Below are 14,671 nucleotides of genomic sequence, written 5' to 3' on the forward strand. Positions count from 1 at the left end.
ACAGTCATGTGAAATCTGTGGTTCGTTCCTGTTTTTTCCATCTCAGGAACATTGCTAAGATTAGATCTGTGGTTTCTAAAAAAGAGATGGAGATGCTTGTTCATGCTTTTATTTCTTCATGTTTGGATTATTGCAATGTACTGTACACTTGTTTAAACAAATCATCCATGGACTTTCATCTAAGACCAGCAGGAGATTGCACATTACTCCTGTGCTTAAGGCTGTTCATTGGCTACCGATTGGTTTTAGAGTGCATTTTAAAATTTTAATCACTACTTATAGAGCCTTGCATGGCCAAGCTCCCTCTTACATCCTGGATCTATTGCACGCACACACTTCTGGTCGCTCTCTGAGGTCTTCAAGCCAAGACCTTTTAACTGTTCCCAGAACTCGAGGTGATCGTGCCTTTTCTGTGGTGGCTCCAAGGCTCTGGATCTCTCTCCCTTTAGCCTTGAGAGCCTTGGATTCTGTGGAAACTTTTTAGAAAACACCTAAAGACATCTTTTTAGACAAGCATTTAATTAGCCATATGGTTTTGTATTGTATTGTATGTGTTGTTGTTTTTTTTATTTTTTATTTGTTTTCACTGTAAAGCACTTTGTGACCCATTTTGTCTGTGAAAGGTGCTATATAAATAAAGTGTATTTACTTACTTACTTACTTCCTAACATACAGTGTGAAGGGCTGGAAGCTCTGGAGGAAAATAAGACTTTCAATGAGAGAGGCTCACTTGAGAGAAGCAGACAGGGTTAGAGCACATAATACACACAAACCTTAAATTGCATCCCCGGTTCCTCCACTTGCCTCCCTTCCTCGCGTCTTAGTCCGTCCCACCGAGGAAGCGAGGAAATGTGTTTTTACAGGAATGAGACGTCCTTTACTCTGAAGCGTCACGTGAATTCGTCAGCTGTGTGGGTGGAGTTAGCAACGGCTTTCAGCTACATTTGTGTATCCTCGATCAGGAGCGAGAAGCTGCATTCCCAGTTCCCCAGACCTATTCATTGCTGTTCTCTACCTGTCCACTAGATGCCCTCAGACTTTTCCCCAACTCCCCTGCCCACCTGCTCACCTGCATGAACCATGCATCTTGTGTCTGGATGGATCTGCCTGTTTGCCAGAGCTTTCCCTCTGCGCCTTCACTGCTATCCTGTGGACTCAGTATTACTCTGTTTGGACTTGCCAGTGAGCTTCATACCTTATGGCTGCTTCCCAAGTCTCTTATTTGATACCTCCTCGCTCCTCGCTTGAACCAGAAGTTTTTCTGGCCCTCCTTCCTGAAGGCTGTCTCAGAGCTCTTATTTCTACCCCGAGGAGCGAGGATGGAGATGGGATCTCTGAGGAGCTATGAGCAAGGATACACGAGAGCAGCCTTCCCGGAAGCCGTCCAGCTGAAAGCCGTTACTAATTCCGTCCATACAGCTGACAAATTCATGTGACGCTTCAGAGGAAAGGACGTCTAAGCCCACTAAAACACGTTTCCTTTCTCCTCGCATCATTTCCTCCATCTCGCCTGTGCTTTCTTCGGTGGGACGGACTAAGACGTGAGGAAGGTAGGCAAGTGAAGGAAACGTTGATGCAATTTAATGACCTAGGACGTATCCTATATCCCTTCAGTAAATCCCTGAACTGTTCCTGTCTTCTTGACTGTCTGCGTTTGAGTCCTCCTCCCTCTGTTGCCTGTTCTTTCCGGCCGTGACAGGCACCATAACTAATTTCATTGCAGTACCTGGCCTGTTTTCCCCATTTTTTCCCCATGAACAATATTACTGTACCCTGCAGTTATTAAGAGGACCCTTATTTTAAGAAGTAACAGTTGGCAGAGGTGTTTAGTTGTGGTCTGTCTGCGATATAATCCCTGCTTACACACCTGAGACAGTGTGTTCAACATGTGCAACAAACCAGTGGTGTAGTCTAATGTATTGTAGTGGGTAAACTGTACTGTATATTGGCCAGAATCTGCATTTGGGGGGGGGCATATCATAGTGGGGGGGACAGGGTGTCCTCCCCCAGGAAAGTTTTGAGCATCAACGACTTCATTTCCTGTATGCGGATACACTTTTATGCACCAATTTATGGTGGACATACCTTTTATTTAGCCTATGTAAAGAAGAAAAACACAGATAACAATTCAAAATATATCAAAAATATAATGGAAAGTATGTTGTTGCGTGTCATTGGGCATTTTTAAGTGGGTATATGGAAATCCTGGAACTTTCTTAGTGGGTATACTGCTTATACCTGCGTATCAAGTAGACTACACCACTGCAACAAACACCAACATGCACACATGCACAAAGTTGAGTGGAGCACATTCACTTTCCGAGGACAGAGAGGGGTAAGAGGCACAAGGCTCCTCCCTGAGAGTTTGTGAAAACATTCCAGCAAAGTGAGAGTGGTCAAAGAATTGGAAAGTCTCAGAGCAGCCTCTTACTTTCTCTCTATCCCTCTCACCTCTTTGCATAGGTAGTTACCCTGTATACAAAGTGTTTATACAGTAGGTTGCGTGAAGCTCTGAGGACCATTCTGGGAGGGGAAAACCTGAAGAAGCATCTAAACTCTGGACAAACAAAGAATCTGAGCTGCCCTCATTGAGCTGCTCACAATGAAGCCGGTGTTTGTCCTCCTTGTTACCACCGCCTGGACTTTCACTGGAGCCCAGTATTACTATCAGGGGCTGATGGATTATCTGGAGAACAGGTTGTCAGCTATTGAGGTAAGAAGCAGCACCCCTTTAAATGATTGATAATAATTGATCAATACACTGTAGTATTCCATGAGTTAAGTGACAGCACAGGTCGCCCTGGATCAGAATCAGGTTTTACTGCCAAGTGGGTTTTCACATGCAGTACATGGAACTTGCCCTGGTGCCTTTGGTGCATAACAATAAACATATAGTGAGACAAAAGAAAGGTGCTGCAAAAGTCAAGAATTTTAATTATAAAATACAAAAAACTTACAAGGAAATCTAGACAAAGAAATATGTCAAAATATTGACTAAGGAATATGCAAAAGTTCATAGCATGAATATAAGAATGGGCAATGTGCACAGATAATAGAAATACAAGATATTTTTGAGTTCCTGATTACCTTCTTTTATGTGAATTTAATGTCTTAACCAATGCAATCCAATTAATGCAATCTCTGCCCAGCTCATCAACTGTGCAGGGGCCTCTGAGGGAATATCAGTCGCCAGTGCATGCAACATGCCGTTTCTGTCCAACAATATTACAATTTCTTCAGCATTTTAAGACAATGACACATCAGTAATGAGTACAAGCTTAACCTTTGCTGCTTTTGTGTAAAGCGTCCCAACATCCTAATAGAAAGATGTGTTCTGCAAAGGGATGAAGCTGTGTTGCAACAAAGTGCCTCAGGGAAGGTATCAAATTACTGAGAGTTCAGTATTGTGTTTTAAACTGAGGTTGTGTAAAGGGAAGGCTTTTGCTTTGCTTTGCTTCTGATATGAAATGCAAGAGGATTACATCTCTGGTTGCCTCGGTGAGTAATTTCTCTCATTTCAATAATTATTTTAATGTATTCTTTAGGAGTATATTTAATTGATTCTGAATGTTTCCTTTCATCCTCCATGTGGCTGCAATGCGAAAATGGCAATCTTAAAGCTGTTATCCGCATGAAATGAATGAAAATGTCTATTTACAGCTAAATCCTGCTCTCTTCACCCCCCTGTGGTTTCCCTCCATGCAGTCTCAATTGCAATATGCTGGTTCAACTTCTGCATTGATATGAACACAACAATTCATCAAGCAAGTTTTCATTGAACTTTCATTTCCATTTGACCACAGGCCCACAGCAAGCAGAGAGGGAAAATTAATCTGTGGTGGAGGAGACAGTGGAGAAGGTTGTCAGTTATTACATCTCGCTCTGAATAATTTAGATGTCACTCGGGCTGTGTCCATCACATCACTGAGAAACTGTATTGTGTTTGGTGATGGTGCTGAGGCTTTGACTAAAACAGGAACATCTTACTTCCTGAGATTTGTATTATTAGGCAACAAGATGAGTCTACAGCCACGCTAGCGGCTCTGGGAGGCTGACATATTATATATATATATATATATATATATATATATATATATATATATATATATATATATATACACATACATACACACACACACACACACACACACACACACACACACACACACACACACCATCTTGGTTTAGCATATTAACAAGCTAACATTTGGTAATTAGTACTTAGTCTCGCATAGCCAGACCTATCTCCAGAGCTCTGTGGAGTAAGGTCTGGCTACACCACACATACATCCTGGGATATGTGAAAAAACGGCTTATAACTCATAGACATCTGAAAGCATGACAAGAGGCTCTAATTAGATGTAAGTGTTCACAATCTAAAAATGTTGGGCTACTACTGGCTTAATCTTTAGTCTCGCATTGCCAGACCTATCCACCCTCCACAGTGCTGCGGAGTATTTCTGGCCCCTCCACACATACACTCTGGATAGAAGAAAAAACGCTCTGGGCTGTTTGCATTTCTTTAAACCAATCAAAACGGTCTTGGGCGGCGCTAAGCTCCGGACGCAGCGACGGTGGCTCTGCTAAATAGCCTCGGAAAGGAACTTGTTTAGGTGGAACATTTGCACCCCGCAAAAGAAAACGCCACATACAATATTAAATGGAGTTAACTGTTCACACAATATAGTAACATGAGCTATTTAAATGGATACATGGTTAAACCTCATTTGCTCTTACCAGTGTATCGCCGTGTGTACTTTGTCCACAGCAATCCCACCAATCGGTCCCTAAACGTCCCAGTTAGAGAGGAAATGCCGTGAACATAATCTTAGTAAATCTTCCCTGAAAGAACCAAGCAGGCCTGCCTTGTTGCACGATCCAAATTTTCTTCAAAACTTGCCATTCTTAGCATGTAGCTTGCTAGCTCGAAGTTTGTTGTTGTTTCCGGCAGGTAGTGTACAGTAGGTTTTTATGATACATCTTCTGGGAACCATGAATGCCCGTACAAAATGTTGTGCCAATCCTTCTTCATGTTGAGATATGTCCCTGGAAAAGTAAAAGCTTTGAACTGCTGGTGATGTTAGAATGGTCAAAGGATTGCTAAGTTCAGCAAGATTCATCCTTTGGAGATCGTGAATGTCTGAACAAGATTTCATGACAATTCATTAGTTGTTGAGATATAGAGCCTAGGGATGTCAATGCTGGTCCACCACTTTGGTCCAGACTGAAATATCCCAACTACAAGATGGATTGTCATGATTACATTAGATTTTTTTTTTAACAGCCATTCACGTTACCCAGAGGATGGATCCTACTGACTTTGTTGATCCTCCTGTTTCTGTAGCGCCACCATGTGGTTGACATTTTTGGCTTTTAGTGAAATGTCTCAACAACTACTGGATGTATTTTTATAAAATGTGGTACAAACATTCATGGTCCTCTCAGGATAACTTGGAATAACTCTGGTGATTCCCTGACTTTTCATAAAGCACCACCAGCAGGTTGAAATAATATGTTGTCCAATACTTATAACCAAATACCTGCAAAACTAATACTGCAAATACTTTGTGTTTAGTGCTAATTAGCAAATGTTAGCATGCTTACACGAAACACAAAACATGCCTAACATCAGCATGTTAGCATTGTTATTGTGACTATGTTAGCATGCTGATGTTAGCATTTATCTCAAACACAACAACGTCATAGAGCTCCAATGTCTTAGTCTTGTTGCTGGTTCGGTTACTTGAGTAAAAAACAGCGGAAAAAAATCACCCTACAGTTTATTCTAACACTTGTGTTGCTGTGCTCATGTCCGGTAGGACCGCATGCAGTTGTGGCATGAACAATCCCATCGCTACCACACAGAGATGCTGGATTTCAAAAAGCTAACTGCTGAGGCCATGAATGGGCTAAGGAATGAGCACAGCGTGCTGTTCAAAGACCTGGAAGGAGCTGCAGTCCGTGTGGACCGGATGGAGCGAGAGATGGACTACGTGGAAGCTCAGACTTCCCCTCGGGCCTGTGCGAATAAGGCAGACAAGGTGGTGGAGCAGGGAGGCTGGGGGCTGGAGAGCAGAGGAGAGGAAGAGCAGGAAGAAGACTGGGAGGAGCTGCACTCCAGAGTCTCTGGTGAGCTGCAGGGAAGTACATACACACTTCAGCCAAACGTCCTGCGGGATGGCTGCGTTTGATCTTTCTTTTTCATTTATGACAGAACCCTGGCAGAGTCAGAAGCTGTGGAATATATATATATATGGATAGATATACAGGGTTCCCACACATTTTCTTGGATAACATTTCAAAACTTTTTCATGACTTCTGCAGGACCCAAAATTTTATTTCCATGATCGTTCACAACGTATAACACAAACATAATAGTATAGTATACTTTACTCCGATGTTAATTATTGTATGAAAATAAACGGCAACCTTTTTCAGTCTCTAAATGTTCATGTGTACTTTAAGTACTTCAAAACTGATGGCACTGTCATTACATTGTCCTTTTATACATATAAAAAGAAATTGCTTTACAAACACTTTTATCAGTCTGGCACTGGCTTTTCAAGCATGAGGGGAAACAGAACCAATTGTACTCAGTGTATTCTTAGTGTATTTCATTATAAACTAATTTCTGAATGTGCTGTAAGTCTGAAAAACAATGAGTACATATGTTATCATGTCATGCTTTCTAATGACATATACAAATTGTAATCGGTCATTAGAGAGCCATGAAATATTACATGTACACTTGCCCGGTATCATTCAAACATGTCAGACTCAAATTATAATTTTAGCTATAGCTGGCATACATGGAGGGAGAGGCAGAATGCGGGGAGAAAATAAAGAAGCGTACGTGATAGTCAACAAAACGTCACGCATCAACGCATATTAGAGCTATGTTACGTCAACAGCTACAGACGACAATATGTGGAAGGTTATCAATGGAAGAACATGTAACAATTCATGTCATTGTAACAATTCATGTCATTAAACAACAAAAATCCCATGACTTTTCCCAAACTTTCAAAGACTTTACTAATTCCATGACTTTTCCAGGCCTGGAAAATTAGATTTTGAAATTCCATGATTTTTTCCAGGTTTCCCATAACCTGTGGAACCCTGTACACAGTATACATTGTATTTTCTATAGTTAATTTTAGCATTACACATCACACCCCGGCTCTAAACCACCCCTTCTGCAGAAAAGCCATGCCTCTGGAAAATGGGAAACAAACACGGGGCTGTTACAAGTCATTTAACGGAGTGCTTTGAGTCAGTGGGCAGGCATGTTTTCCAGGAGAAACGTGACTTGATGCAACTCATTTCTTTCAGCAGAGCTACTCCCCTGCTTGCGCTGTTTGATCACAGCATTTGTCTTTATAATCTTCAGATCCCAAGGCGTGCTGCTATGAACAATGCTGAGATATTTCTGCTGCACTGAGTCATTGTATAATACAGGGACTTATAACCCTTTTTAAAGCGTGATGGGTGAAGCCGTGATTTTGAATTCCATGAAACACATCTGCCTTTATATCGGCAGATTTCACTAAACGTGCACATTAAGCAAACGATCTATATTCTTAATTGGCACCAAAAGCTAAATCTCTGATGATGGATCATTAAATTCCTTTGGTACCATTTATCCAGACTCTGCTTACAAAACCAAATGAAACAAATATTGATTTCTTTATTATTTACACTGACTTAACAAGACAATCAATAACTCATGAATTCAAGAATTATGTGGTAATATCAAAAACGCTCCGCTCAAAATCATAATGCTGGTCACGCTCTAAATAATCAAGGGAGATTTTCTTTCATTCAGATGTTTAAACACAAAGTGGATGGTGGTATACTGCAGAGCAGAGACTTCTCTGTATTAGTTTCTGTGTGTAAAATCCCCTGTGCAATCTGGGGTTGTGTCTCTGCAGAGAGGAGGGACAGGAAGCTGCCCTGAGGTCAGCGCCGTTACTCTCCGAGCTCATGTTCGCTCTGCACACAGAGCATCATTGTCAAGTGACCCAAAACGAACTTTACCGCATTGTAGCGAGCCATTTCAGATTTCTGAGCATGATGTTAATTTTGCTCCAGGACACAACAGGGGGGGACATCCTCTTTGTTTGTGTATTCATCTTGTTTTACAGAGCTCATCTTCATGCTGCCTGTGTGCTGTACTCCTACTTCCTCACATTATGAGTCTGTGTGTCCAATTTCCCCCTGACTGGTCTGAATTTGCCTAATTTGGAGAGCCAGATATTGACCGCTGCAGGCTGCTTGATGTTTTCTAAATGTCAGGTTGCAAATAGACATTTCAACTGAGGAATGGCAGTTTACTGAAACATGCCAATGGAACTAATTGTGCCAGCTGGGAGATAGAAATCTAAATAAAATTCTTAGAATTATGTTAACTTCACACCTAATATATTTTATAATAAAATAAAATAAATATTTTGTATAATAATTGTGTAATTTTTTCACATTATGTAGACATGTAATCTGAGGTGCAGCCATAGACTGTAAAAACTAACGAGGAAGCTTCCGGGCCGTTAAGTGAAGCCAATGAGGAAGTGTCTCGAAGCTGAGTTCTCTCTAATTTCCAGCAGGGGGGCGACTCCACTGGTTCCAAAAAGAAGTCAGATTCTATAGAAGTCTATGAGAAAATGGCCCTACTTCTCACTTGATTTATTACCTTAATAAACACTTTCATAATAAGTTTACCTCTTTAGCGTTTAGCTTAGTGCAGAGCCATTGCAAATATTTGACATTACCTAAAAATTCAGCCCTTTTATAAATCTTTAAAAACTTGCTAATAGAGCTAATTGTGTGAGGTTTGAACAACTTCTGGCTGCACAGCATGAGTTTGTACCAACTGGCCTATCAGCTGGTCAGAGGGGGTTTAAGACCTGTTCTCTTCATGGTTATTTGAGAGATTTCTGTTCATGTCTTGACTGCTTGTCTTGACCGTGTTTTTGAAACCAAGTTAAAGAAATGTGTCTCCTCATGTGCATCAAACCATCCTCCACACAGCCATTTTCTAATCGTAGTTTAGAACAGTTTTCATTTAGCACAATATCGTGTACTCTATAGAGTAAGTAGTCCATTCTGATAGATATTTCCTACCTGATAGAATGAGCTACCTTACTTTTAACTTTACATTTAGTGTAAAGGCTCTGACACACCAACCCGACCGCCGACCTTCGGCAGAAAAGGCAGTCGGACTGACTGCCTCCCCGAGTTGGTCAAGAAAGGGCCTCGGAACACACCGAAGCGACGCTGACTTGAGCGTACGTTCTGCGCGTGCGTGAGCATAATACGTCTCCATAACAGCAGGCGGCGCTAATCTGTATTGTCGCCCAACACCAGCAGCTGATTGGATGAACACGTCACGTGGGTCTGGTTTTTCCCGAATTTCAAAGCCAGACCATAGTGGCGGCTCGTTCGGAATACGATCTCGTATTTTACGAAGATAGTTCACCGAAACGTGTTTCTGAAAACATTTTAAGCGAGAAATAGGCCATGCAGTTGCTCATTTCAGATCGACAAAGGTCAGTTTGAAAGATTTTGGTTAGATTTTGAGAGGCGTTAGTCCCGCTCGTCATTTCCAGGTTAGCGCTCCACCAATCAGATTGGTAATTGAGTCCAACTGCCCGCCTTCCGATTCAACATGTCAAATCGGCCCAAATGAAGGCCGACGGCTCCTCCGACTGACGACGGCACGGAACACACCAAAAAGACTTGAGTCACTGGCCTCGCCAGACTGTCCGACGGCCGATAATCAGGTTGGTGTGTCAGCACCTTAAGTAGTCCATTCTAATGATTTCCTACCAGACAGAATGAGCTACCCTACTTTAACTACATTTATAGAGTTAGTAGTCCATTCTGATATATTTTATCTGACAGAATGAGCTACCATAGTTTTAACTACATCTCTCTCTCTCTCTCTCTGCAGACTGTGTGGAAATCATCTCTGGCATCAGATCAGTCAAGATCCTGAAGAGAGTGGGCAGTCCCAAGGGCATGTGGACCAGAGACCCCAGGTCGTCCAAGGTTTACGTCTTTAACAAGACATCCGGAGACAGCATCTACCAGTTCAACTCTGTACGAGACTTTTCCCGTTCTCCTGGCGTCGCCAGCAGCCGACAGATCAGGCTTCCGTCTGAGTGGAGCGGCCCCGGCAGCGCTGTCTATAACAGCTATTTGTACTATATACAGCAGACGGCCGATATGGACATGCAGGTGGTTAAATATGACCTGCTGAGTGGCTTGGTGACAGACGTCGCCATGTTCCCCGTGGAGAGCCAGGCTACAGTTTACAGCCTCAATCCGGAAACCGTTGCGGACCTGGCAGCAGACGACGAAGGCCTCTGGCTCCTGTACGCCAACAGCGACAGTGAGCCCAACATCAACCTCGCAAAGATGGACCCCGCCACGCTCGATATAGAACAAATCTGGGATACCCGGTGCCCACGGGAGAACGCCGAGGCGGCTTTCGTAGTCTGTGGGACGGTCTATGTCGTGTACAACACCCGCCTGGCCAGCCGATCCCGTGTCCAGTGCCTGTTTGACGTCAACGACATGGTGATCAGCCAGGAGGCTCCCCTGATCTACTTTCCCAGGAGGTACGGAGCCCACGCCAGTCTGAAATACAACCCCGAGGAAAAACAGCTCTACGGCTGGGATGACGGCTACCAAATAATTTACAGACTGACCATGAAGAGGAAACTGCTGGTGTGACAGCAGGGACGTTGTGTCATGTTGTCAAAAGGCAATGCTAAAGAACGGAAGCAGTACATTTACACATGCTATACCAAAAGTCTTCCAGTAGCCTGCAGACTCTTCATTCACTTTAGATTGATTACAGATCACCCATAACATTACACATTTTTAAGCAAATGAATCCGCCTTTGAACTATTATTTATTCATTTGATCCTTTTTTTTCTTTTGTGTGTTTATATACCAAAACAAACATGAAAATGCCACTCAGTTTATTAGAGGCTGTCAAGTCTTTACTTGCTATGTGGTGTTTTGCGTCCTCCCCTCATTTTATTTGACCATTTGATTTGAGATGACAAAATATAATTGCCTTTTTTGTGCCATAGCTGCTTGTTAAGCCACTGGCTGTGTTCTCATTATATGCTGTCTTTTATTACCACAAAACTCACAGCCATTTTTTGCACGAGTCTTTTAATCAAAGAAAACTAAATCTCATCACAGAACCACGTCACACCCCATGGGAGGATTTTCAGACTTGTTGAAACAAAAGAATGACACTCTGTGGCTGAAATAATGTCTGATATTTCAGTTTTACTTTATTACACACTAGGTCACTCATATCTCTTGAGTCTTGAAAATGATCTAGGAACTCATAATAGACTTTTTTTTTTGTCCCAACTAACAACTGTTGATGTCAATCACCAGAACATTTTGTCAAACATTTCTATTATAACAAATACAAAATGTTCAATAGAAAATTGGAAATTCAGAGTTATCATTAACAGTTGGAAGGGATACAAGATCATATCAAGAAACATTACAATATTAGGCAAAGCTAGAAGGTCTTGAAACAGTTGATTTAACAGGTTTCTTCTACTATGAAAACACCACATTCTCAGAGAAATATATGACCGTTCTAAAGCACGTTTCAAACAAAAAAAAAGGACATCATTATTCAACCACTTGTTTCAACACTAAAATAAGACATTAAAAGTTTATGAATAATGCCATTAGAGAGGAATTTCACCATTAAAACAAACCGTGAATGAGAGCAAACTTCAAACTGTCATATCCGTGGGGGGGGGGGGGTGTCAACGCTGTGAAGGATTACATCAAGCATGAACGATAATGCACTGACTCATTCTCGCTGTAACAAGTGCCAATTCGAGAACTGCCACTGCTCTCTAGACGTTGACCTGTCCGCCCATCAGCTGCCCCCGCAGCCCCTCCCCCGTCTCAACCTTACACACACACACAGACACACACACACACACACACACAAACAAAATAAGACATTAGAAGTTTATGAATAATGCCATTAGAGAGGAATTTCACCATTAAAACAAACCATGAATGAGAGCAAATTTCAAACTGTCACATCCGTGGAGGAGGGGGTGTCGACACTGTGAAGGATTACATCAAGCATGAACGATAATGCACTGACTCATTCTCGCTGTAACAAGTGCCAATTCGAGAACTGCCACTGCTCTCTAGACGTTGACCTGTCCGCCCAACAGCTGCTCCCGCAACCCCTCCCCCATCTCAACCTTACACACACACACGCACACACACACACACACACACACACACACACACACACACACACACACACACACACACACACACTGAGGTACTAACTCGCTCGCTCTGGGAGAACGTATACCCATGAAGGAAATGGCTAAAACAGATCGGGCTGGGTCTGCTGAATACATCAGTCCATGTCTGGCCGCCAATTTCACACACTCTGTGATGTATAAAATGTTTGTCGTACAGTAGTTTGAGCCGTAGTATCACTCGTCCTCTGTCGCTGAATGAGGCACCAGAAGTCTAGATCGGTCTGAGTCATGGCCAGGAACCTTTTGTCACATATCAGATTTGAGTTGCTGTGGGCTGCTGTTGAGATAATACGGATGCTATTCAGTAAATGTTCCCCATATCGATAAAAGACATGATGTGTACAAGCCGCACTAACTAGAATCTGTAAATGTTTCCTCTCAGTTTTCCTGCCTGATATCACACTGACTCCGAATGCCAATTAACAGCAAAAAGAAACTACTACTACTGGAGGGTAAACTGGAGGAAGATCACGTAAATAGCAACCAAATTGTTATGTTTTATTTCTCATCATAAAGATATATGGAACCTCCATTATGTAATAGGTTTAATTAAAAGCAATTGGTGCATTACTGTTATTCTTTGGAGCACAGCAACCCAGGCTTTAACTGAAATTTTGTGCATCTTATATGAAAAAACTTGAAGGGGGAAAAAAAGAGCTAATAATATGCAGGGATCCATTAAAGGAATGGAACTGGTGCAAAGAAACCACCTGATACAACAGTGGTGCTGCAGCAGTCTTTTGCTTAATCACATCGAATATCTTCCATTACCAAGCATCTGGATGGCAAATTCAAATACACAGTCTCCCTGTACAACAGTATGACTAATGACAGGATAAACAACAAGAAAGTTGCGTGTTTCTAAATTCAGAAGACGAATATGTTCACCTTTATTTAAAATATGTTTTTTTTTTTAAGAGTTTAGATGTTTCTCAATCATCACCACCAACAAAGCTACATATATTCAAAATGTCAGTATTTTCTTTCAATCTTTACCTATAATTATATCTTTTCTGCTTTTCTTTTTTTTTTTTTTGCTTAGAAAAACTAAACGTATATACGGTAACCGGCAGACGGCTGTACATGAAACTATACACATCCACCAAAAACCTGTTCAGGAAAAAAAAAAGAGACAAGAGGAGACAAAGAAGAGCTTTTGAACAGTGTCTGTCTGAAGGAAAACATGTTTTGCGTTTGTTTGAGTTTTCATTCGGAAGAAAAGGGTGATTTCTCAAAAGCAAACACCAAACAGAGAAGGAGGTAAGGTTATGTAAAGTGTGCTCGTAAGTACTCTGAAACCTCCAGAGCTCCATTTTACACAAAGACGGTTTCTGTCAACATCTGTGTATCTTTTCTTGAAGTTATATAAGCTAGTTGTGCCTTTGTCTGGTAATTTCACCTTCTACTTTTTGCAACAATAATTTAAAAAAGAACAACACTCCCGTGTGAATACCAGTAATCTCCTTCATTACATGACACTTCTCGTCTTGGCTGCTCAGGGAAAACACACTAAAGCTGCAAATTGCCATGCTGAGAATATTTTAGTTTGAGCCTGATCCAACCTCTCCTCAACAAGCTGCAGATCTGATAATTGCTTATGTTGTTGATGAAACTGAAAGTACAGTGAACTCAGCTGGAGCTTTGAAACTAATTTCAGTTTCTGCTATTCACAAACAATAATGGTGGATGGAGCAGTTTTACATCTAATAGTTCCAAAATGCTACAGTTTAATATGGTTTTATGCTAATACAGCACTGTAAAATTCAATGAGAGAGCGAGAGAGAGCTGGAGAGTTTGGAAATTGCTTCAGATCCAGTTGAAGTCTCTTTTTCTAACCCCGGACGTGTCCTCCACTGTTAAACGTCCGCTGCTCTCCTGGAGAAATATCCAACATCAGAGTTTTTTATTTTTTTTTTTATTTTTTTTATTAGAGTTTCTGCAGCACAAAGCTAAATCTTCAGCGTCTGGAAAGTCTCCATGTGAGGACACCCATTCACCTCAGCTCGGAACGCTCAATATTACATTTCTGCAGCATGGGTGTCCAGCCAATCTCTTCTTAGGACACCGAGGGCAGCTCTGGGTCACCACCAACACCCACATTTCAAACCCTAACACCTGAACAGACTGACGCTTCACACAACTAACTGACTTGACGGTGGTCCTAGATCAGTTCTTGGGAGTGGTCTGGGACTAGACTTGAGGAAGGGAGGAACAGTGAGAGAGAGAGAGAGAGAGAGAGAGAGAGAGAGAGAGAGAGAGAGAGAGAGAGAGGGGTTGTGTTTCTCCCCGATCAGACAGACAGGAAGTGGATCAGCAAGAGGGAGGAAACCCCCTTCTGGGC

The 14,671-nt window shown here is 41.9% G+C and overlaps 1 protein-coding gene across 1 annotated transcript; it reads left to right on the forward strand.

Annotated features, from left to right (window-relative positions):
* Nucleotides 1-2,409: 2,409 nt before the first annotated feature.
* Nucleotides 2,410-11,226, forward strand: olfml3a (olfactomedin-like 3a). Its single transcript, XM_078254047.1, has 3 exons — nt 2,410-2,713; nt 5,820-6,129; nt 9,950-11,226. The coding sequence occupies exons 1-3, from the start codon at nt 2,603-2,605 to the stop codon at nt 10,732-10,734; spliced, it is 1,206 nt and encodes a 401-aa protein (XP_078110173.1). The 5' UTR covers nt 2,410-2,602; the 3' UTR covers nt 10,735-11,226.
* Nucleotides 11,227-14,671: the final 3,445 nt, after the last annotated feature.

Source organism: Sander vitreus, chromosome 7, assembly GCF_031162955.1.
Source record: "Sander vitreus isolate 19-12246 chromosome 7, sanVit1, whole genome shotgun sequence".
Taxonomy (NCBI): Eukaryota; Metazoa; Chordata; class Actinopteri; order Perciformes; family Percidae; genus Sander; species Sander vitreus.